Below are 25,649 nucleotides of genomic sequence, written 5' to 3'. Positions count from 1 at the left end.
CTTCCACAGTGGTTAAATGAAGTCCACACATTTGGCATTGCCAAAGTCCACACATGGTAGAAAGCTTATTTATGGATCATACTTGCTTGGTGATAATTAAGCTATAAGTGCCCACTGAGTTGTTCTCTAAAAGTTACCCAGAAATAGTTTTTATAGCCAAGATTATAAATTTGGTGTACATAGATACAGAGCATACATTTTTGTTCCAAGGATTGTATTGAAGAAAAAGTTTAAACTCCAAAGCATATTGAACAGTGTGTGTATGGAAAGGAGAGAAGGCAGAGTAGAAATATTGGCTAGTTGATAGGGATGGTATACCAGGCCTGCATTTTTTTTTTCATATTTAAGTCCATTTATTTCTAATGTTATTTATCCTTACATGTGTGTTTTTTAAATTGCACTTTGAAGTTGTAGAATTTCTTTTTTTTTTTAATTGGCATATAGTTGCTTTACAATGTTGTGTTAGTTTCTGCTGTACAGCAAAGTGAATCAGCCACATGTATACGTATATCCTCTCTTCCTTGGATTTCCTTCCCATTTAGGTCACCACAGAGCAGTGAGTAGAGTTTCCTGTGCTTTACAGTCTGTTCTCATTAGTTATCTATTTTATACATAGTAGTGTATATATGTCAACCCCAATCCATCCCACCCCCACCTTCCAATCAGGCCTCCTTTTAACCTGGGCAGAAAGCATTCCCATTTGCACAGAAACGGCATGGAATGAACTTTCCTTTTTGTTCTTACCACTTAACTCCCCTGGACACTCTTCTGCCCCCTTCAAATCTCCACTTGCCATGTCATCTACAGGGAGGCATCCAGTAGAAAAGAAATGGCTTCCTCAAGTGCAGGTAAAACAACAACCACAACACCTGTAGAGACTAAGCTGTCTACAACACGACTACACGATCTTTTATTATCACATAGTCACAGAATGGAGACTCCCTTCTTCTTCATTCCCTGCTCCTTCTACCCTCTTGAGACTTCTTTTCTGTCTCATATGGCAAAGAAGAAATTAATGTTAATTAATTTCAGATACTTGTTTCCTGGCTTTAATCCAGCAATTGAAATTTAGAAAGTCTGCCCCAAATTGGCTTAACCAATATATACAGCCATTACTTCTGCTCAGGTATAGGGCAACTCAGTTTTGAAATGTGGAGTCACTGGAAATACTCTTTTTCACCAAGTTCCATGTTGGAGAAAAAAGGTTAGAGGGGGATTGACATCAGAGATTACATTCATTTGGTGTTTGTTTATTCATTCACTTATTAATTCAAGTATATTTATTTTGTGCTTTTCATGTGCCAAGTGCTGGGGAAACTAAGATGAATAAGGTGTGGCCTTGCCTACAAGAAGTTTCCAGTCTGGTGGTTGTAGACAGACTTCTACACAAATAAAGTAGTGCTGTCATAGGATTTCATCCAAGGTGCGGTGGCAGGGAGTGGATGATCCACTGCGAACATGGCACATTCCGCTCCTTCTAATCCCACTCTACTCAGGGCTTCTGTAACCACAGGTCTGTGATGATATCTTAGAACGATGTAAAGACAGAAATTTCTGCGTAAGTCAGGGGTTGCAAACTGGAGACCAGCTGACTGGATCCAGCTATAGGCATGTGCTTTGGGGCCAATTTTTTTTTTAATTTTTATAAATTTATTTATTTATTTTTGGCTGCGTTGGGTCTTCGTTGCTGCGCAAAGGCTTTCTCTAGTTGCAGTGAGCGGGGGCTACTCTTTGTGGCAGTGCGTGGGCTTCTCATTGAGGTGGCTTCTCTTGTTGCGGAGCACGGGCTCTAGGCACGTGGGCTTCAGTAGTTGTGGCTCATGGGCTTCAGTAGTTGCGGCACATGGGCTCTAAAGCACAGGCTCAGTAGTTGTGGCGCACGGGCTTAGTTGCTCTGCGGCATGTGGGATCTTCCCGGACCGGGGCCCGAACCCGTGTCCCCTGCATTGGCAGGCAGATTCTTAACCACTGTGCCACCAGGGAAGCCCCCAAATTTTTTAAAAAGCCAATATTTAAAAGTAAGGAGATTTTTGCATAAAAATGCAGATTTCCAACTTCTTTTGAAAACCGGAAGATCTGATATCATTAGGTTTACATTTCCCATTGCAGAAAGTGGCTAGAGCTTGGCTGAAAGAAGCTACCCCTTTAATTATTGGCAAACACTGACTACCTGGACTCATTTGTTCATTTATGTTGCCTCTTCTGTGGTTCTATTTGCATTTAAGCCAACTCCTTAGTTTTTCAATTTGCGGAGACATTGCAATGTTAATGGGTGATTAAAAAACATGAAAGAAAAGAATGATTAATTAGAGGTATCTGATTATTGCTTCTCCTCCTCCCCCTCCTCCCCTCCTCCTCCCCGTTCCTTCCTCCCCCTTCTCCCCCTCCTCCTTTTCCTCCCCCTCCTCCCCCTTCTCTCCCTTCTCCCCCTTCTCCCACTCCTCTCTCTCTATTCTTTAATAGAAATGAGATTTTTTTTATCCAATTTTATTTTTAGAAATTATTTTAGACTTAAGAATGTTGGGATATTGAATTTGACACCTTTTGGCCTCCTGGTTTGGAAAATCACTTGTTGCACAGTGTGCTTCCTATAGCACTTAGCAAACTTTTCAGTTGGCCTTAGCAGAAGTGAAACTGGCCAATATAATATTGAACCTGTTAATATACTACATTGAACTAAAAGAAGAATTCATGAGTTGAATTTGTTACTATGGGAACATCTATTCATATAAAAATAAATAAAGTGCTATTCCTGGCATGTATGTGTTCATCTTTCAAAATATATGAGAGAGCTTCATTGCCCTGCCCTTTTTTTTTTTACTGGGTACTTGTTTGGAATAGATGGTCTTCCTTCTTTATTTAAAAAGTCAAGTTGTGGGCTTCCCTGGTGGCGCAGTGGTTGAGAGTCCGCCTGCTGATGCAGGGGACGTGGGTTCGTGCCCCGGTCTGGGAAGATCCCACATGCCGCGGAGCGGCTGGGCCCATGAGCCATGGCCGCTGAGCTTGCGTGTCCGGAGCCTGTGCTCTGCAACGGGAGAGGCCACAGCAGTGAGAGGCCCGCGTACTGCAAAAAAAAAAAAAGTCAAGTTGTTTACTTTCACATTTTACGTTGTTTACTTGTGGCTTAATTTTTATTAAAGATATTGTGTATTGTTTTAACTTTTATGAACTGAAAAGGAGTTTATAGGTATATCGAAATCATACATATTACTTGAGCATTTCTTTTTCATTGAGGATTCAGCTGCTTTCCTAATGTGTGTCAGATCATAGGCTCTGTCTGATAAAACTCAGTTTCTTAAGTATAGGTCGAAGAGCTTCGCCTTCTCTGTTAGAATTTCAAAAAAATGCACACTTAGAATTTACAAGGATGTAAATATGCCTTACTCAGCTGGAAGCACAGGTGGCTTTAACATATCTCTATAAGTGGTTTTAGGTAATTCAGAGGAAAACAAGTGAATTCCCTGGTATGGTATGACTCTCATCATCGTACCAACATTTTTGAGGGACAGAACTTAGTATTGAGTAAATGGCCTTCTTACTTTTCACTGAATACATATATAGTTTTAGATAATAGAAAAAAAATGAGAAAGAAAGAAACTTTTCCTCATATACAAACAGCCTCCATTTTCAACATAGATGTTTCAACATAGATGGGTCTTTTAGATTTGTGCATATATGCTAACCTGAATGAGAATAGACTGCCAAGTCTGCTAGCTCCGGTTTCTCCTCTGGAAATCCTTTTGCCCTCTGTATGTATTCCTCAGTGAACAGTCTGGTATAGTGAGTGAAGCACGGGGACCGAACTCTAGAAACTCAGAATCTGGTTCTGACTTTTTTTTCTCTATTTTTTGTGACTGTGGACATTTCACTTCTATGAACCTCAGTTCCTTATTTTTAATAGGCAAGTTTGGACTAAATGATTCTTAAGAGTCTTTCTAGTTATAAAATTTGATAGTTTTGTTACATTCAAACATATGTGCATGCTCAGCCCCACTTCCTAACATAAGATTTTTATAAACCAAAGGATGGCCTTATAAAGCACTGAGCCTTTGGCAAAACAAAAGCTTCTATTTGTTTTACTTCTACATTCTGGACTTCAGTTGGTTGTCTTTTCATTTATCTGGAATTGAGCTGTTGCTCTCTCCATCTGGTCAATTCATTTTATTCCCCCTAGCTTTATTGAGATATAATTGACATCCAACACTGTATAAATTTAACGTGTGTAATATGATGATTTGATACACATATATTGTGAAGTACTTATCACAATAGAGTTAGTTAACACCTCCGTAACTTCACATAATTACCTTTTTTTTTTTTTTTTTTGGTGGTAAGAACATTTAAGATTTACTCTTTAGACAAATTTCAAGTTTATAACACAGTACTGTTAACTATAGCCACCACATTGTACATTAGCTACCCAGAACTCACTCAGCTTATAACTGCAAGTTTGTACTTTTTAACTGACATCTCTCCATCTCCCCATCCCCAGACTCTGGAAAACACCATTCTACAGTTGTTTTTATGAGTTTGGCTTTCTCAGATTCTACATATAAGTGATATCATGCAGTATTCTTCTGACTTATTTCACTTAGCATAATGCCCTCAAGGTCCATCCATGTTGTCACAAATGGCAGGATTTCTTTCTCTTTCATGGCTGAGTAATATTCCATTGTATATATGTAACACATCTTCTTTATCCATTCATCTGTCAATGGACACTTAGGTTGTTTCCATATCTTAACTATTGTGACTAATGCTGCAGTGAACATGGGAATACTATAGATATCTCTTTGACACACTGATTTAATTTCCTTTAGCCATATACCCAGAAGTGGGTATTGCTGGATCACATGGTAGTTCTATTTTTAATTTTATGAGGAAAAAATTTTTTTCCACACACCATTGCCAGCAGTTTTGTCTTTTTGACAGTAGCCATTCTAACAGGTGTGAGGTGATATTTCACTGTGGTTTTGATTTGCATTTCCCTGATGATAGTGATGCTGAATATCTTTTCATGTAGCTGTTGGCCATTTGGATATTTTCTTTCTGTTTTTCTCAGACCTCCTATGGATACACCTTCTCCACACTTCTTGCTGCCTGTTGTGGCAGAATTCTTAAGCTTGTATGCTTTTTTTTTTTTTTTTTTGCGGTATGCGGGCCTCTCGCTGTTGTGGCCTCTCCCATTGCAGAGCACAGGCTCTGGACGCGGAGGCTCAGCGGCCATGGCTCACGGGCCCAGCCGCTCCACGGCATATGGGATCTTCACGGACGGGGGCAGGAACCCGTGTCCCCTGCATCAGCAGGCGGACTCTCAACCACTGCACCACCAGGGAAGCCCTGTATGCCTTCTCTTGATCCTGCAGTGCACCAGGCTAAGTACTGACAGCTTTCCTAAAGGAAGTGCAAAAGCTTAACTTTGTCGTCTCTCCTTGGCCTATAGATAGATTCAGGCTGGCTTTTTGGGCCTGCTTGCTAGCTGTCTGCCAAAGTTCACTCTCCCTGCCATGGGGAGTGCACACGAGGAGCTGGCCGTGGGGTGGAGGAGGTGCCTGTGGGGGTGAGGTGCCCATGGGCCAGTTGAGGGGGATCCATGGGCAAGGTGTCTTGGCAGCTTGTGGTCAGGCCTCCTGGTGGAGTCAGTCATGTAGTTAGTAGGATCTGCATCCCTGTGATATGTTCAGAGTCCTGGCCGCTGTTCTTTCAGCCACTTCCCATCCCCTGGTCGTGCAGCTTACAACTCAGTTCTCTGGATAGAGTGAGAGAGAAACAGACCTCTTTAGCAAGGTCCTGCACAACTGGGAAGGCCAGAGACTCACTCACATGTTCTCAGTTTCCGCTGTGCAGAAATCATGTACAGAGAGGGTTTCTCTTGGCCCTGAGCTGTGCTGCCTTGGGGGAGGGATGAGGTGGGTAAAGGGAAACTGTTCCTCTTACACTCGCCAGTGTGTCTAAAGTTGGACTTTTTTGCTCAAATGGTGTGTTTGGAGCTTCTCTGTTGGACTCCTGGACTTCCACAAAGGCTCTGTCATTCATGGGTGACTGTCTAAGTCATTGTTCTCCAGGGGCTCCCAGACTGCGTCCAAGAGTGGCTGGAGCCAGTTCACGGGCCACCTCAGGGTCCACAGCCAGGACTGAGGTCTGTATGCTTCTTACCCTGTGCATGGGTGGGCTAGACTCCTTCTGGGTCCCTTGGTGTATGATGCTGGATCCCACAGCTCCCACAAAGGCACTTTTGTCCATGGAGGATGCCAAATTGTTACTGTTGAAGGGGGAATACGAGTGGGGGATGTCTTACTCAGCTGACATCACTCTGGCCCATTCTTGAGGACCCAGAAAGTTTTAGACCCTCTAGTCAGAAACGTAAGGCAACTTTGTGTGTCTTTTTGGTGCTGGGTTATATAGGAGCACTGTGTACGCAGGTCAGTGATTGCAAGCTGCCTTCACTACATAGAGTTATATAAGGTTAAGTTCGCTCCTTGTGATGATGTACTCTTAAAATATTAAAATTTACTAGAAAAATGCCAGAAGTCTTTCCCCTGATTAGATCATCTTTTTGGCCTTACTCATGAATCAAGTCTTGATATCCTCATGTTCACTTCTGGCGAGAGAATTCCCAAGACGTAATTTCTTATCCTGAAATGGTTCTTTTATTATTATTATTTTTTAATCTTTTGCAGTTACATCCAGTCTTTTGAGGATGGTCTTCCTCTTTCTTTGACATATATCTTGCCTTTCTCTACTTTCTCTATGTATTTCATTTCATCAGACTCTGGTCACAGACTCCAGCCTAATGCTCAGATGTGTCTTCCTCTCTTCCATTTTTTGACCAAAGTCACACTGGCAAAAATATTCACTAGTATTGCGCCATCCACTTTTCATCACTTCCCTCTTAACTTTCTAGATTCTTTATTTCTAATCAAATTTAGCAGAATGATACCATTTTTGGTTCATGTTGTTGTTATTTTAATTGATTCTCATTCTTCCTTTTCTGGCTATTTGTATTTCATTACAAATTATGTAATCATCTTTTGACAGAAGTGATTCAAACTTTTATGGATTTTAAAAATACATTGCACTACAAAACATGGCACGACCAGGGTTTCAATAGTAACAGAACCACCTGTTCTGTTAAGGGGTTAAGGGAGTGAAAAAGGGATCTTGAAGTATGCTGAGACTAATAACAGTGAGAAGCCATTCCCATCCATTGGATTGTAGGGCAAGGGGAGGAAATGCAATTACCAGAGCCCAGTGAGAGCTGAAGTTGCAATTGTAGAGGGACGCAGCTACGTCTGCAGTATTGAGGCTTGGAGGGAACTGGGAAGAAATACCGAAACCTCTCACTCTTCCTGTCCTTTGATCTTCTGCTTCTAAAAGTGTAAACTCAGAAGACAGCTGGTAAGGGAGCAGGGTGATGAAATTATCAGGGAAGAGAAGGAGCTAGGGTGGTGGCAGATGAAAATAGCCAGCAGGATGGCCCACTTAAAATAGGACCTAATTAAAAGAGCATGAACAAGGTAGGAAGTGTTGGTGTCACTGAGTTCCACAAAAGAAAATTAGTTACTTAGTGCTTTTAGTTTAGAAATAGTAGATGGTACTGAGAGTATCTCCATATATATGCAGTGGCCTACTATGCATTTGTCACTAGAAGAGGGGATACATTGGGTCATGCTCAGTGATTTCTTGCCTCATGTTCCCTCCCTTGTGACTAGGAGAGTGTGCTGTCTAAGGCTTCCTCACATGGACCCTTGATGGAGAGACAAGGGGAAGTGTGTAGGCAAAGCATACAAGACTAATTAGGTCGTGACATTGGGTTGAGTCCCTCCATAGGCTAGTAGGTTGTTTAGTTCCTGGCCATGGACTGAAGTGTAGGTAGCCACCTTAAAATTGTGTGCTTTTGTTTAAAAATCACATTAGGCTTGAGAGTATATGCCAGTGAAAATTCACTACCCTTGGCAGGAATCTCCTGGAAGAGTGGGGAGAGGATTCTATTCAGAGTTTCTTAGTTTTCATGGGCTTCATTTTGTTTATAGCTCTTCCATGAATTCTAGTCTTCAGGCAGGTTTATGCTTGTGGAAAATTTCTTGAAGGTTCCAGTTGATGAGAAATATAATGATTTAACAACTAAAGAAGTATTTTAGAAACCCAGGCTGGAATAATACAACCAACACATGATCAAGCTGCATCCTCTACTGAGGAGCTTTTAAAAGTACCATGTCTAGGTCCTGCCCTCAGACCAGTTAAGTTAGAGTCTCTGAGGTGTAGGGTGTGGGCATTGGTGTCTTTAAAAAGCTTACATGTGATTTTTTAAAAAAATTTATTTACTTTTTTTTTTTTTGGCTGCGTTGGGTCTTCGTTGCTGTACGCGGGCTTTCTCTAGTTGCAGCGAGCGGGGGCTACTCTTCGTTGCGGTGCGTGGGCTCTCATTGTAGTGGCTTCTTTTTTTTTTTTTTTTTGCAGTATGCGGGCCTCTCACTGTTGTGGCCTCTCCCATTGCGGAGCACAGGCTCCGGATGCGCAGGCTTAGCAGCCCTGGCTCACGGGCCCAGCTTCTTCGCGGCATATGGGATCTTCCCGGACCAGGGCACGAACCCCTGTCCCCTGCATCGGCAGGTGGGCTCTCAACCACTGCGCCACCAGGGAAGCCCGGTGGCTTCTCTTGTTGCAGAGCACAGGCTCTAGGTGCGTGGGCTTCAGTAGTTGCAGCATGTGGGCTCAGTAGTTGTGGCTCACGGGCTATAGAGCACAGGCTCAGTAGTTGTGGCCCACGGGCTTAGTTGCTCCGCGGCATGTGGGATCTTCCTGGACCAGGGCTCGAACCTGTGTCCCCTACATTGGCAGGTGGGTTCTTAACCACTGCACCACCAGGGAAGTCCTTGCATATGATTTTAATGCTATTTAGAGTAGAGAATGATTGATCTTTTCTATTTTCCTTTTTCAGTTTTTATGTAGGAAATATTTTGTGAATTCCTTCTATGCATATGACACTTCTTACTTTTTGTTATTCAGCATAGATTGGAATATATAAACTCCTATCCAGTGTTATGGCTGTTTTACCTATTAACATCATTAAACTTTTTTACGTGGACTAACCTTCACAGGATTAAATAATTAGTATGTTCAATGGTTGTGTTTCTGTCTACTTTTCTATTCCTGAAGCTAAGCTTTAAGATACGATTAGTACTACATTAGTAAAAAGTCACTGGAAAGAGAAAATTTTATTTTGTAAGTGTGATACCAATTCACAGATGTTCCTATTTGCTCAAGGTAAGAGACCACATTTTGATGTGTTGCAATTTCTTATCAAAATAAAAGACCTTAATTTAATACTTTTCAGAATGATGAATAAAATTACTGATTGTTCTTTCTGCTGTGGGCAATGTGCTTAGGTCTTTGACAACAAATTACAGATATTAGTAACATCTATGTATTTAAAGTATTTAAGCTAATAAGACAGAGGGAAAGGAACCATCTAAAGCAAGGCAAACAATATTTTCTCTCACAAACTCACTTTGTTTGGGATCTTTTAAATATATTATCTCATCTATTCCCACTTTCCAGGTGAGATTCAAGCGATACATGATTTTTCTCTAGATTTTCCAACTAGTAAGTGGTTGAATTAGGATTTAATTATGGATCTGTTTGATTCTAGAGCCCATACTCCCCTTCCCTCCCCCAATATTACATTGCCTTTTTGTCCCTAGAAAATCCAGGAATGTAGATAGATAGATGTATTTGAAATTATTTTTATGTGTTTCTTTTATCTATGATATGATTTAGCCTCTTTTTGCCCCTCCAGGATAATACCCCTCAAGCTGAATGGCCCTCAGCAGATGAATTCACCATGAGCAGTATTTCACCACTTGATTTCAGCTCTGGTCCTCCTTCAACCACTGGCAGGGAACTCTGGTCAGAAAGCCCTTTGGGTGATTTAGTGTCTGCACCCAAATTAGCCTTTCCCTCGAAGGTGAGCCTCAGTTCTTCCCCAGAGGTTTTAGAGGTTAGCAGCTTGACTCTTCATTCTGTCACCCCAGCAGTGCTTCAGACTGGCTTGCCTGTGGCTTCTGAAGAAAGGACTTCTGGATCTCACTCATTAGAAGATGGTAAGGAATTCTTATGACTTTTTGTACTTCTTTATTGTATCAGATGACAAAGGTTTTGAAGAGAGCGAGAGACTAGGGTTAGGAGAAAAGCATGGCAGCATTCGTTAGGAGGAAATGTCTTGGGAAAGTTGTGTGAGAAAGGGAACAATCAGCTTTAATTGGTTGGAAGGGAGCATCCAAATAGGTAAGTAATTAGAAATGAACTTGTGGGCTGGGATGGGATCACCTAATAGATATTTTGAAGGTCCTGTTAAAGAATTTATAATTTAATTATATTACTATTTAAGAACTACTCTACTTACTTGAATATTTGAGTGGTAAACAAGCAGCCTCAAAGAAGATTATTCCAGTATCTTTTAATAGAATTAATTGGGGGCCAGTAGAGATTTTTAGCTTGCATCAGGCTTGAGAAGGGGAAAACCTGAACTAGGGCAGCTACAGCAGAGATTAAGAAATGAAAGTCAAGTAGCTGATTTAGCTGTTGTGGGATGTGACTCAGGGATGGAGTATATGTGAAAAAGGAAGATGAACAAAGATATAAGTAATGAGTCTAGGATTTTGAACATTGGGTGAACCTGAAGGCTGATGGATAATAAACATAACAAGGGGGAGTTCCCTGGTGGTCTAGTGGTTATGACTCAGCACTTTCACTGCTGTGGCCCGGGTTCAATCCCTGGTCGAGGAACTGAGATCCCACAAGCTGCATGGCATGGCCAAAAATAAAATAAATAAAATAAACATAACAAGGAGATGGAAATTCCTTGGGAATTTTCCTAGGGAATTTTCTTCCTAAGTTTTTACTAGATTCACTCTTTGTTGTCAGTATGGCTACCAGCAGTTCTTTATTTTCAGGGAGTAAAAGAAATCACATGTTTGAAGATGAATTTTTTCAGTACCTGATGTCTTGTTATCCTCAGTTAACGGGGTTATAATCATGAGTGACTGTACCATATCACAAAAACATAATCATACCTTATTGTTGTTTGCTGGATTTGGCAAAGTAAAAGTCAGCAACCGTCTGTTGTAATCTAATGGGAAAAAGGGGTAGCTGGTTTTATTAGGAGGACTGGGAATATATTTTGGCATCTATGTAGATTAATTAATGGTAAACTCTATTTTTAGGATTAACTAAAGTTAAAGGGTCAGAAGATTTTCTTTCTGTTGATCCACTGCCTTCAAGCCCATTTAGTCGTCCTATGCCAAAAGAAATAATACCATCCATGGAAGACTCTGGGGTGTCTTTGACATCCTCACCATATCCGGTCTCCTCTGTCACATTCGATATTCTTGCTAAAGAAGTAACTACACCTTTTGGCATGGACTCTTTGGCCTCCAAAGTCAAAGGCCAATTAGAAGTGAGCACTTGGATGCCAGACACATCTATGGAGAAAGAGTTCATATTTGAGAGTGGTTTAGGTTCAGGGTCTGGGCAAAAGGTAGGTCTGATTACTTGGCCATGGAGCAAGACTTCATTAGAGAAGAGCACTGAACCATTTTCCAAGTCATGGCTTGAAGCTGAGGATTCAGAGGATTTACTTTTGCCAACTGAGGATATAGATGAGAAACTAGATATAGGTGACAGAATAGATTCCATAGATCAAAGTACTGAGCATTCAAAATATGGGCATTTTGATAGATCCAGAGACTTTGCAGAGGATGAGACCCTTGGTGGACCTACTGTGTCCATCTTTGCAGAGACCACAACTCAATCTGCATCTCCAGTTCTATCCAAGCACACATCAGAAGTACCTGACATTGACTATTATTCAATTACCAAATCACCTCCTCTACTGACATCTGCAGCAACCTCTGCTTCTACTGATAAACCAATTCAAGAAGAACCCTTTCTAAAGGAGGATATGGAACAAACTACAGAGTCATCCAACCGTGAATGGTTTGACAGCAAGATTTCAGTAGTGAAGCCAGATGTGCAACCTTTGTGGACCATATTGCCAGAATCAGATGTAGTTTGGGTAAGAACTTCTTCCCTAGAGAAACTGTCCAGAGACACATTGGCAAGTACACCACAGAGTACTGACAAGCTCTGGTTGAAATCTTCCATGACACAGTCTACCAAATTGCCTTCAACCACAAGTTCCACCCTGCTGGAAGATGAAGTCATTATGGGCGTACAGGATATTTCATTAGAATTGGACCAGATAGGCACAGATTACTATCATCCTGAGCTAATCCCAGAGGAAAATGGCAAGGTTGGTGGTTATGTGGAAATGTCTACAAGTATTCACTCCACAGAGATGGCTATTGTGGCTCAGCCAACAAAAAGTGAAGACTTGAGTCATACCCAAGCCGCAGGAGCTTTGGTGGTTTTCTTCAGCCTCAGAGTGACTAACATGATGTTTTCAGAAGATCTGTTTAATAAAAACTCTTTGGAGTATAAAGCCCTGGAGCAAAGATTCTTAGAACTGGTAAGCATAAGAAGTGAAATACAGGCATTAGTGAATAATCGTGTATGAACCACCCCTCTTTCACCCCAGAGCATAAGATCTGAGCCAAGGAAAGTGTGGTCTGCTATGGATTTTCATTTCCTATCATCTACAAATACTGTAATGGCCTAGGGTTCATAGGAAAATAATGAGACAGGTGGTTACAAGAAACGGAAAACACAAAATGGTATGAGCCACACTTGGATATTGTATTCTTGGATATTGTAACTTAGATACTGGATATTGTATTATATAATTTCTGGGACTGATACAAGTTTAAGATTTATATTCACATTTTATTGTGAGACCAGTGCTTTGTGGGTACCTGTAATGCCTTCACTGTCACGATCCTTTAGTGAAACAGAATAAACTCTCTGATGTCTAAAACTGTCTGTGAGTTCCATGGGGTTCCTAAATAACACTGAAACCTCATGACTCGCAAATAATTCACAATTCATACTTTTGTTGATGAACAGTTTAAATAACGTAAATAGAATACAATTTGGAAAAGTGGAGGGGTTCATCTTTGTTTTCAGTATGTATTGAACAAAATGCAAAACTTTGTCAATAAACTGACCAATTTTTGTGTATTGTAGCTGGTTCCCTATCTCCAGTCAAATCTCACTGGGTTCCAGAATTTAGAAATCCTGAACTTCAGAAATGGCAGTATTGTGGTGAACAGCCGAATGAAGTTCGCCAAGTCTGTCCCTCCTAATGTCACCAATACTGTATACGTGATTCTGGAAGACTTTTGCACCACTGCTTACCAAACCATGAACTTGGCTATTGATAAATACTCCCTCGATGTGGAATCAGGTAATGATATTAAATACTATGGTGGTTTCTTAGTGGAACCTAGTTATTATTCTTGTGTATTTTCTTCTACACTGAGTCAAGATGAATTCAATACTTATAGGTAAAAGAGTACTATGTCTGACAAATTTTCCACGTTTTGATAATTAGTAAAATATCTCTTCCAAGGATGTCAGTATCATTCTCTTTTCAAAAGAATTGTCCACACTTGTCTTTACATGTTTACCTCCCATTTCCTTTTCTCCCTGCTGTATCTGGCTCTCTATTTTACTTATCCGTGGATCTGTTCTTATTACATCTCTATGCTGCCAAGCCCTATAGCTTTGGCCTTTCTTGCCTTCTATGTTATTTTCCTACGTTGTTTTATCAATTTTCATTATTGTAAGCCTAATATAAATGTCAGTAACTCTCCACATTTCTATATGCAGATCAGACTTATCTTCTGAGCTCCAGAATCAATATGTAACTATGTACTTGATTATCTCAACTTGGATATATACTATGTATATCAAGCTTAGACTAAGCCCTTAGGCTAAGACTGAGCCCTTGTTTTCCATATCTGCATACCTTCCAACTAAATTTACCTCTCTCAGCTTTATTATCTTGATAAATGGAAGCTGTATCCACTCAGCTACTGAAGCCAGAAACCCGGAAAGTCATTCTGATATCTCAGTTTCCATCACCCCTAACTTTCAGTCACTCACAAACTGACATTGATTCTGAATTCTAAATATATCTCAAATCTATGTGTTTTTCTCTGTCTTCACTTCCCCTACTTTAGGCCAAGCCATCATCATCTCTCATTTGGACCAGTTTCTCCACTACCTCTCTTTTTCCCTCACTCCCATACCTTCCCATTCATTCTCCAGACAGTAGCCAGGGTGCTCTTTCTAAATAATCAGATTATTTCACTTTTCTGCTTGAAATACTTTCAATGGCTGCCTGGTTCAGTAGCCACAGGCCTGGTCCCTATCTTCTTCCCCAGTATCGTCCAATGAAACTAACTTATTTCCTCACTATGTTCTAGTCAAACTAACTCGTTTTGGGTTCCTTAGATTTCCAAAACTTATCTTAACTTGAAGCCTGAAGCCTTTTGCACATACTGTCTTCTTTGCCTGAATCTCTTTCCCCTCTTGGCTGACTTCTGCTTACCCTTTATGCCTCAGTTCAAATGTCTCTTCCTCAGGACTTTCACTGATTCACCCATAATCTAGGTTGGGTCTTTTCCCTCTGTAGAGTTTATAACTATTGTAATCATGGTAACTTATGCACATACTTGCTAAATAGCTATTTTGCCCAGTTGAACTATCCACAAGGACTGAGACTTTATTAACCACTTGGTAGCCAAAACCTCGCACAGTGCCTTGCATGTAGAATGTACTCAAAAATACTGTGAATGAGTGAAATGAACCATTGTTTTTATTTGGAAGACTTGGATGCAGAGGGTACTGCTGGATCCTCAAACCTTTGTTCTTTTTTACCTTCTGTATACCGGAGGACAGTGGTTTTGAGTAGGAGTAAGGTGGAATGTCTGGGTTTGTATTTCTCCAGTGCTTTTCACTCTCAGACTGGTTTGGAAGCCAGCCCTGTTCTTTAACCGGGAAAGAAGCAAACATTCTTTCCTTTGAAATCCTTGAAGGACTGTTATTCACTGAAAGTGAGGAAAATGATTTAGCTAATCCCCCTATAGCCAAATCTTTTGCCACTTGAGTTCTTTAAGGACATTTGCACATTCTTTGCCATGTGGTGTAGTGGAGGAAGCAATTAATTATAATTTGGAAGGCCTGGTTTCTTGCCTCTGCTCTGCCATTTATCATTTGTGTGATCCTAGATGAGCTGTTTTATCTCTGAGCCTTACTCCCTCATATAGCAAATGGGGATAATGTTACCTGGCCTGTGTATTTCATGGGGCTATTCTAAGGATTAAACGAATAGCATGTATAAAAACATTTGACTAGCCATACAAATGCAAGCAATGATGATTATAAAACTTTTGCAAAAGTCTACCCACTTCTTTTTTTTTTTTTTTTTTGTGGTACGCAGGCCTCTCACTGTTGTGGCCTCTCCCGTTGCGGAGCGTAGGCTCCGGACGTGCAGGCCCAGCGGCCCTGGCTCACAGGCCCAGCCGCTCCGCGGCACATGGGATCTTCCCAGACCGAGGCACGAACCCGTGTCCCCTGCATCGGCAGGCGGACTCTCAACCACTACGCCACCAGGGAAGCCCTACCCACTTCTTTTTAAAGGGAAGTACATAAATAAGTGCATTTACCTCAGTTTTGTATGTAACTCACATGTCAGCTCTATGCCAAATCATCCAGGTTTATAGGGTCACCTTGTTCCTTAATATTCAAATGAATTTGCATTAGTCTGTCCCGTGTGCAGTGTAAAACCTGCATCCATGGTCCTCAACTCCTAATATCTCTAGGAATTATCAGGGAACTTAACTGTCTCTTAATCATCTCCAGCTCTGATTTCCTTCTGCTGAATTTCCAATCTCACATTTGTCTTGACCCTTGTGGTTGTTCTTTATGTTAATCCAACACAGATCATGGTCCCATGTTTTTACTTTCCCAAAGTACCTCTAACACAAGGCAGTTGACTCCATCAGATAATTTGTTGATGATATGAGGGTGATGGAGGAATTTTTATTGTAGCAGAGGAGATTACTGTTAGGTGTAAATATCCAAAAATTTCTCAGCCACCCTTTCAAGGGTGTCTTTTAATGGACAATTTTTTCTCCAGGACTAAGTCAGCTACCATGTTACTCTGGCCACTCTGGCTGTATTTCCAGACCTTCTTCACATTTCCTCTACTCTCATTCTCCGGGACCCATCAATCCTTCTCTTAGCCTGTCCCTGGAAAACCAGAGTGTAATTCATTCTACAGTTTAGATCCCTGTCTCCCATCCCAAGATTAGCTCCAAGTCTACCTTTGTTTTCCCATAAAGTCATTAAAATACTCTTCCAAACAAAGAGCTATCTATTCTGGGCCTCCACCTTTAACCTGCACAAAAGACTAAAAATCAACTTTAAAACTCCAGTCTTCTACTCACATGATTAAAATATTGGTCTTGGTCTCTCTCCTTGATCTGGGATCAAAAGGGAGCAACATGTATCTTTTTCCTCTTATGGATTCTGTTTTTCCTTTCCCTAGACACTCACCCACACCCATGGAATGGTCACAAAGTTTTAGAATTTTTAAATAGAATTTTCCTATTTCTTGTATATTTTTAGTTACAAGCCTTCAGATTAAACTATTATTTTATCTGAAGGTTGGCTAAAGATAAGACTGACTTGTCTCTTGCTTAATTTGTTTTAACATGTAGTGTCTCAGAAATTCTTGAATTTCCATCAACAAAGGGGGACTGTGCAATATCATCCTTCCCACCCCCTATATACACTTCTGTACCTCACTGCTAGGCCAGGAGTAGATTATTTTCTGATTGAAAAGTCACAGAATGAATACCAGGGTAAGGATGTGAAGACTTAGGAAATACACAGTCGAATCCTGCTGTGTGGTTCCCTTGTAGAAACTGCCATCTGTCAGCACATTCGTGTGCTCTTCTTGTTATATGAGCATCTTATTATTGGTCTCCTGTATTAGTTTCCTAGGGCTGCTTTAACAAAGGACCACAAACTGGGTGGCTTCTAACAACAGAAATTTATTCTCTCATAGTTCTGGAGGCTAGAAATCCAAATCACCGTGTTGGCAGAGCCGTGTTCCCGCTGAAAGCTCTAGGAAAGAATCCTATCTTGCCTCTTCCTAGCTTCTGGTGTTCACCAGCAATCCCTGACACTCCTTGGCTTATAGATGCATCACTCCAATCTCTGCTTCTGTCTTTATATGGCCTTCTTCACTGTGTGTCTGTGTCTCTGTGTCCAAATTTCCCTCTTCTTATATAAGGACACCAGGTATTGGACTAGCAGTAACCTAATCCCGTATGACCTCATCTTAACTTGATTACATTTACAAAGACCCTATATCCGAATAAAGTCATATTCTGAGGTTCTGGGTGGACATGAATTTTGGGAGGATACTATTCAACCCAGTATCTCTCCCCATTCCTACATAGGGCTAAGAAAGATCAGCTGCAGAGATCCTATAAACTCCAAGGCCACAGATTCGTGCAAAATGTCTTTAATTTTCACAGTAGCAAGGAAATCATTGACTCTGAGAGCAATATTAATTTATCTGGAAACTGAGAGACTATGCTCTTTGTTTTTTAACCTCCCCTTTGTCTTCTGGCTAATTCTTATGCTTTTTCATACAGATGAGTTTATGGGTCATTTACAGTTATTTCCTCTATTTGTGGTATCTTTGTCACCATTTGCAATTCAGAGATTGTCACTGACCAGTGGAAAACATACAGTGGAACCATGGTAGGGTGGAAGGTCCATCCATGGTCAATGTCTTTTATCATTTTTGACTGGTTTGTGTGTCCTAATTAATTTTAAAAAATGTCACTTTCTCTCATCCCATCAATGAAAAATGAAATTACTGAAGCTAAAATACTGTTGGGAATGGCCTGAGGAGGTGCAGGGCTGATCTGTTTTTCTGACATTAGCTTTCGCTAATCTCCAATGTTCTTAGGCTGCTCTTATTGGTCTATACGCATCCCTGAGGCTTCCACCAGTTCTTCTCTGGATACTGTCTCTCCATCCATGTTCTTGGTGGGGTGGGCTGGGGGTGGGGCATGTAGCATCATGTGCAGCGTGGAGGAGGATGACAGAAGGATAAGGTTGGTGGAAATGAACGGTACATGAAAACTGTTTAATTTAGATCTACAATTACATGGATTTTAAAGCTTCTACATGCTTCCTACGTAAAACAGGTAGAGGCTCACCCAGGTCATTGGGTTTTATGGTTTGGCTCTGAGTTTCAGAGAAATTTGACAAAAGCTCATCAATCAAGGATGAATCAGAAATTTTTTGTGGTGTGGATGGTGGTGTTGTATTTCAGTGATTCAGGAAGGGGATTGGATTTTCACGGTACTTTGGATGGGGGAGCCGTAGTGGAGGGGTTTCATGTACTCCAATTCCTGTGTTTTGCCTTTCCTTGTATCGTTTTCTGGTTTGCTTGATGTTTTAGGTGATCAAGCCAACCCTTGCAAGTTTCAAGCATGCAATGAATTTTCCGAGTGTTTGGTCAACCCCTGGAGTGGAGAAGCAGAGTGCAGATGCTACCCTGGGTACCTGAGTGTGGAAGAACTGCCCTGTCAGAGTCTCTGTGACCTACAGCCCGACTTCTGCTTGAATGATGGAAAGTGTGACATCATGCCTGGGCATGGGGCCATTTGTAGGTATGCTATAGTTAGAGATTTTGGCTTCACAAGATTAGAGATATTTCCTCTGAAGAAAAGGGATCTGCGCCTATGATGTTAGGATGATCACAGCAATATTTATTATAGAAGTTATATCTAGGAAATAGATGGGTGCCATCGAGTCCTCCTGTGAGGACTGAGTCAGTTCATAGGCCTGAGTTATACCCAGTTCAGTGGGTTATTTTATCTCATGCTCTTAGGGAGCTGTAAGAAAAACATTGCCTAGTGTCTTACGGAGAGTACTTAGAGTAATAGTTGGGGATTTTTGTGTTATGGTTCTTAGTGGTAATAACAAGGCAATTGATGATCAAATTAGGTTTAGGCATATGATCGACACTTTACACTGTATCTGAAACAGAGGAGTTTTATTGTTCTATTTGAATTATGTTCTTAACAGCTTTGGGCTGCTCTTGGTCCTACTGAATATTCAAAAATAAAGAAAAGCAAGTATTTAAAATTGTGACAAATATATTTTAAGTATCTAAGATCTATTTTTTAAAGGTAGAACCAAAGAAAATGCAGCAGGCAAATGAGCAGATTCAGGTAGCCTTCCCTGGTCACTCCCCTTAAAAAGAGCAGAGCAAATCAACCTCCCAGCCACATCCAACCAAAGTCCCATGGTGTGAAAGGAGAGAATGCTGAGAATAAGCCAGGGAAACAACAATAAGAGGACAATTTGTGAATTTCAAAAAGGGCAAATGTTGGCATAGATGCCAAAAACAGAAGAAATAGTTGGAAATGACTCACACTTTTCTATGTGTAAAGTTTAGCTAGAAAACTAAGAGGAAAAATAGTCTCTTGATTTCCAGAGAAATGAATATGATTTTGAAAAGCAGTGATTGCTGCTCTGGGAATTGAAGATATTTTTGCACAAGTGGGTGGCCTTGTGGTTTGGAGGATCTCTGCAGTGTGATGGAAGGACGTGAGGAGTCTAGGGACCTGGGTTCTAGACCAGCTCTGTTGCTGACTAATTGTGTGATCCAACACCAGTCGTTTTCCTTCCCGGGCCTGTTTTTCATTATCCATAAATAAGGAAGTTGACTTTCTTTAAGTCTAGTCAGTCTTTTATTCAGTCTTTACAAGTAGTCATTGAGGACCTCCTGGGTCTGTGCCAGGTCTCATGCATAGCCTTAAATCTTACCATTTAACCTCTTTACTGAAGCTTCATGTGGTCAGCATTTATTTCTCTACCTGTTCTCAGTCCCACTGTAGGTTCTGCTGTTACTTGTTACTTTCAGCAGAGTGATTCCATTTTGGGGCTTGGTCACTTCTCGTTCCAGGTGCCGGGTGGGCGAGAACTGGTGGTATCGAGGTGAGCACTGTGAGGAGTTTGTGTCCGAGCCCTTGGTGATAGGCATCACCATCGCCTCCATGGTTGGACTTGTCCTCATTTCTTCTGCTTTCGTCTTCTTCCTCATCAGGACTCTTCAAGCTCAATATGTTAGGAGAGAAAGAGAGAGACCCTTCAGGTAAGTAAGGACAATTGCTCTCTGATGGACTAAAATATTCCTTTTATTCATTCATTTTGTACTTCCTGTGTGCCAAATACTGGAAAGGATCAGCGTGGAGGGGAGAGGGCTATAAAGTTGAATAAAGACAGGGTCCCTGTCCTCAAAGTGTGTCAGACTGGAAACAAACATAAGCAGCAGTTTGAACAAGCTGCTAGGGTGTCTAGATGAAGAATGAATTTGTTTTGCCTAGGGGAGGACATCTTAGAAGTTTTAATGATGGCTATGGTATTTAGCTGGACCAAAGAGTAGATGTTTGCTGCAGGGGGTGGGTGGGAAACGTTCTAGCTAGTTGCATGAACATTAGCACAGTCAGGGAGGCATGCATGAATCTCACTGCACACTGAAGGTCACGGTGGGGGAGGGGTTGGAAGGGTGATAGAGATGAGGGGAGGCCCTATGTGAGGACCAGATCTGTTAGTTCCTTCCCCTTTGGCTCATTCCAGTGGTAATTAGCCAGACTTTAAATCTAGATAAGAATCTGACAAGAAATGGAATCTGGTTCTCTTTTTAGTTGAGCATAGCTTCATTAACAAAGGAAATAAAACTGGTTCTACTTGCTAGACTAAGCGATCCAAGCACCTTTTGAGTTGTAATATCATCACAATCCCGGGCTGTACTTTGCTTCTGTGCTTCCAGGTCTGCTTCGGGTCTAGGTTACCTCCCCTCATCCTCTGGCTTAGGCCCAGGAGACACCTCTCCTAGGTTCCTAGAGCACCCAGGACATAATTCCATATTGTTCTTATACTTTTTATTGGGTCTGACTTTGCATTAGACCGCAGTCTCATTCTGGAGAGATTCCAACAATTCTTTGTATCATCAGCATCTAGAATATTCCTAGGCATATAATCAATGCTCAGCACATATTTGTAGACCCGAATTGAATTTAATTGAAGCCCATTCTCCCCTGTGTTTCTATTTCTAGTAGATTCTTTGTGTGGTTACACACTGATTTTGATTTATCTACCCTGGGAATAATGGAGCTGTATTCATTTAATGAAATACTATTGGCAGACATATTTCCCCATCAGCATTTATTGGGTGCCAGGCACTGTGGGGCAAATAAAGATGAAGGAGACATGGAACAGTTCCACAGGCACTTACCAGATAGTTAGGGAGATAATAATGATAACACGTGGTAAATAATTTTTGAGATTGATCTGGATATTTTTCACAGTCACCTCTCCGCATCCCCCATTTGTATCCAGTTAGCCTCTTTTTCTTCCTCAACAGAAATCTTGCTCCAGGTTAATAGTCTTCCAAGTAGTTGAGCATCCAACGAAGAACCTGATTCAATCATACTTTTCTTTTTGTGGCTCCAGCAGGCAGCCTGACAGCCTCTCGTCTGTGGAAAGAGCTGTAAAGCACAACCCCGTGTTTGAAAGTCACGGGGCTGATCTCGAGCAGTACGAAGGACCCTACCCTCAGCGGCCCTTCTACAGCTCCACAGGCAGAGAGATGATTGCTGGTCTGAGCAGGGAAGAAATCAGACAAATGTATGAGAACAGTGAGCTTTCCAGAGAGGTAGGAAACTTGCTTTTTCTGTTGCTGCCCTGCTGTGTGTGTGTGTGTGTGTGTGTGTGTGTGTGTGTGTGTGTGTTTTCATGTGTGTACAGTAGGTTGCAAGAAAGGTTGAAAATTATTTCATGATTCGTTTTTTACCTCATGCTATCTCTGAGTCGATGTGATATGTAGAGGGTATACAATTCTGCGCTGTCCTTATTTCCCACCCAGTGGGTCCTTTATCATTAATAGCAAATGCTCTCTCCCTCCACCCCCCCTCCTTAGAAATATATGTCTGGGTTATTCAGAGCAGTTCATGTAGTAGCCACACCTTCCATTTTTCTGAAAAGGCCATTGTTTTCTATAGCTCTCCCCTGGATAGTTCAGAAAGCCACAATCTCTTATAAAAATCAAACCTCTTTTTTAAAAAGCTGTTAAAGTTTTTCTAATGCAATGTAGAAAAACTTTCTTCTTCTTTTTTTTTTTTTTAAAGGAAATTCAAGAAAGAATGAGAATTTTGGAACTGTATGCCAGGGATCCTGAGTTTGCAGCTTTTGTGAGAGAACATCAAATGTAAGCGTTAAGTTTGCCTTAGAGTTAGTGCCACAAGCATGAATACTTAATTCCTGTCCCTGTGACATGGGTTTTGTTGGTAACCAATGTTTGTTGAGTTCTTTTCAGTTAATACACATCCACACAGATTACCTCATTTATTCCTCCTAATGCCTTTATAAGTTGAATGTTTCTTATTTAAGTTTTATGAATGAGGAAAGGAAACCTCAAAAAGATGGAGGGACTTACTCAAGATCACGATGACAGCAAATGCCGGAGAAGATTGAAAACAAAGACACTCTGTTCTGGCCTAGAGCTCCCTGGCTCTGTCATATTTTCTTATTAATATAGATGTCACCCATTTGAGTAGCCGTAAATCCTCACATATTTTAACATATACTTCCTTTTCCATCTCTGTAGATACTTTTAAGTATGCTTTGAATGAGACAAATCTCATTAAAGTGTGTCTCTTGCTTTTATTAAGTTCATCTTTTCTTTTTTTAAAAAAAAAATTTGGGGGGGCTATAGTTTTACAATGTTGTGTTAGTTTCTACTGTACAGCGAAGTGAAGTAGAGTTCCCTGTGCTATACAGCAGGTTCATTTTACTTTTCAAGCTACCTTTTTCCATTACTTTTTTTAGCATGCATTTTGGGCAAGTGTCTAGTTTTTTTCCCCTTGTTCCTCAGGATCCATAACCAGACTTAGGTTACAAAAGTACAATAATCTTGTAAAGAGAACATTTATAGATGTTACTTGAGTGTAGTGGGTGGGATTATAATTTGGCTTTGATATTTGGTCCTACAGCTGCCCTCACAAAGGTGCTTCCTCATGGATGGGTCTCACCCAGGCCAGATGATGGCACCAGGTTTTTAGAAGAGAAAAACCAGAGCAATTCATGCCTGCTTGTAGCAGAAATTGATAAAGGGTCAGGATAACACATGTGGTTCTGATTGTAGCCTCTGCCCCTGTGTTCCAAATCCCCTTTCTCTGATAGGCAGCCCCTCATGCATGGTTCCTCTGATAGGAAGGGACAAATTGACATCAAAGGAAACTAAAGAAGACGCTTTTCTAATTCCATTTGCATGGTAGAGACTCCTTTAAACATCTGACTTAGCCCATGGGAGTTGCTGCCAACCTTGCTTGAATGCTATCAGAGCAATATTACTGGGACTCTGCCTTTTAGACCAGGATACCTGCTTATCTCTGCATCTCTAGCCAGCAGATGGCCTATGGCTCCACTTCCGTGGTATCCAATAGAAAGAACATGACTGATGTTTTTTATCTTTCCTAAGCCCCTCAGAGCCATCTGTGTTCCATGAATTACAAATGCATCTCACCTAGGCTAAGAAATCCAAAGAAAGGATCCAGGAGAGCCTAATTAGGGACAGACAGATGGACTACATGTTTCACTTTCTTCTGGTAAACTGTTTGGCATTAAAATTATTTAAAAATTCATGTAACAAAGAAGATTTAAACAAGAAGATCCAGTGAAACAAAAGAATGTTCACACAGACACTATAAGGGGGTTGTTCACAGTGGGAAGATGGCATTGAAAAAATGTTAGGTACATAATCCATACAACATTTTCAGTTTTCACATAGTCTGGAGTTTTCATCTACCAGTAGCTCAAGAAAATATTAATGGACTTGATTTAGGATTCAGTAAAAGTATTACATAGTCTCTGTAGATTGGATTCTTTTTTTTTTAACTTAGCAAAGCACAGGACAGCTTTCCTGCAAAGAAAGAAGGTAGTGGTGATTTTAGGACTATAGCTTGATGATATATTACAACAAAAGTGCATTTCAGTACATTCTGGATTTTTTCCAATTAATTGCTCTTTGTTTTTTTCATGGCAGGGAAGAGCTTTAACCAAAACTCCTATTTTCCAACTGATTAGAAGCCTAGAGAAGATGGAGATCACTCATTACCTACGTCATATAATTAACTTGGGTGTGGAACTCCGTTGGAAGAAGCGTTTTCTATCAAAAAAATTAAATTTGGGACACAAATATTTTTTTCTAGTTTAAAATTTTAGAATATAGTAAGAGATGTGATGGTTTTTATACCCACAAAGACCAAAAGCTGTACTTAAAGGGAATCAAAACTGTATGGGGCTTCCCTGGTGGCACAGTGATTAAGAATCCACCTGTCAATGCAGGGGACATGGATTTGAGTCCTGGTCCGGGAAGATCCCACATGCTGCGGAGTAATGAAGCCCGTACACAACAACTACTGAGCCTGCTCTCTAGAACCCGCAAGCCACAACTACTGAGCCCATGTGCCACAACTACTGAAGCCTGTGCGCCTAGAGCCCATGCTCCGCAACAAGAGAAGCCACCGCAATGAGAAGCCCACGCACCGCAATGAAGAGTAGCCCCCATTCACCGCAACTGGAGAAAGCCCATGCACAGCAACAAAGACCCAATGAAGCCAAAAATAAATAAATAAATAAATAAATATGTTTTAAGGGTATTTGTTCACATTTATGTGCCCTAAAGTCCCATTTACTTTACATAATAAAACAAGTGCAGGTTTTACATGATTTTATTTCCACCTCTTCTTTTTTTTTTTCTGCAGTATCTGGTCATTATGGTTTGGCTGCTCCCCTCCCCCTGCCTTTTACCACATAGTAAATTTTAATATAGTTGAACGACGCTAACTTAATATTACTTCTGACAAAAAGATGTAAATTGCGTAAATATTCTTTGTAGGCTCTCAAACCATGTTGGCTCAAATACGATACCTGATTTAGTTATTTACTTGCATGTTTGTTTTATAAGTTTGCCTTCTTCCATTTCATGAGCTTTAGGGAGCTGGTGTCTTTGCGTCATTTTCATGTTTTCAATAATGGATACTTTGACATCTATCAGCCCGTGAGTTGAATTTTCATTTTGAAATGGGAAAAGAAGGTAACATATTTACTCCATAAGAAAACTGCTGATTTAGGAGAATAACTTATCTTTATTAAATTGAGCTATTTTAGCCAAGAAAAATATGGGTCTTTTTTTTTTTCTCTTAAGATGTTTGTAACAATTCCCAGTAGGATGGGTGGGGCCAGGCTTTCAGATTTACAATCCAGCTGCAGTGAGTTATGCATCCTAGCTCATTCTATTCCCAAGTGTGCAATGAATGCAGAAAAATGGTGTGAAGGTCCCAATCCTAAAATCAGTTGCATTGTGTTCCACAGAAGATCCTGGCTGGAGGTGGGAAGGTGGGAGGGTACTAGAAAGTAATTGAAGTAACGAATCTACCTAGAAATTTCCTTGAGTCATGCATTTTGTAAAACCTTATACTATCCCTATGAGTTAACAAGATACAGGTTAAATCACTCCCCTCGGGGTAATAAGACACAAGTTAGAATACACAATTTGTAGCTACAGCCAGGTTTAAATGATTCCTTATCCT

The 25,649-nt window shown here is 40.8% G+C and overlaps 1 protein-coding gene across 1 annotated transcript in view; it reads left to right on the top strand.

The window, feature by feature from the left end:
- IMPG2 (interphotoreceptor matrix proteoglycan 2) overlaps window positions 1-22,268 on the top strand; it is a 68,371-nt gene extending 46,103 nt beyond the window's left edge. The window contains exons 11-17 of the mRNA XM_029215325.1: window positions 9,800-10,103; window positions 11,226-12,529; window positions 13,144-13,363; window positions 18,449-18,659; window positions 19,961-20,149; window positions 21,511-21,712; window positions 22,185-22,268. Of these exons, the coding sequence (XP_029071158.1) occupies window positions 9,800-10,103; window positions 11,226-12,529; window positions 13,144-13,363; window positions 18,449-18,659; window positions 19,961-20,149; window positions 21,511-21,712; window positions 22,185-22,268 (2,514 nt within the window). The remainder of the gene's footprint in view (window positions 1-9,799; window positions 10,104-11,225; window positions 12,530-13,143; window positions 13,364-18,448; window positions 18,660-19,960; window positions 20,150-21,510; window positions 21,713-22,184) is intronic.
- Window positions 22,269-25,649: the final 3,381 nt, after the last annotated feature.

The sequence above is a fragment of the Monodon monoceros genome, unplaced genomic scaffold (assembly GCF_005190385.1).
Source record: "Monodon monoceros isolate NGI ecotype Baffin Bay Population unplaced genomic scaffold, NGI_Narwhal_1 Super_Scaffold_11, whole genome shotgun sequence".
Taxonomy (NCBI): Eukaryota; Metazoa; Chordata; class Mammalia; order Artiodactyla; family Monodontidae; genus Monodon; species Monodon monoceros.
This window is presented reverse-complemented; position numbering and strand designations above follow the sequence as displayed.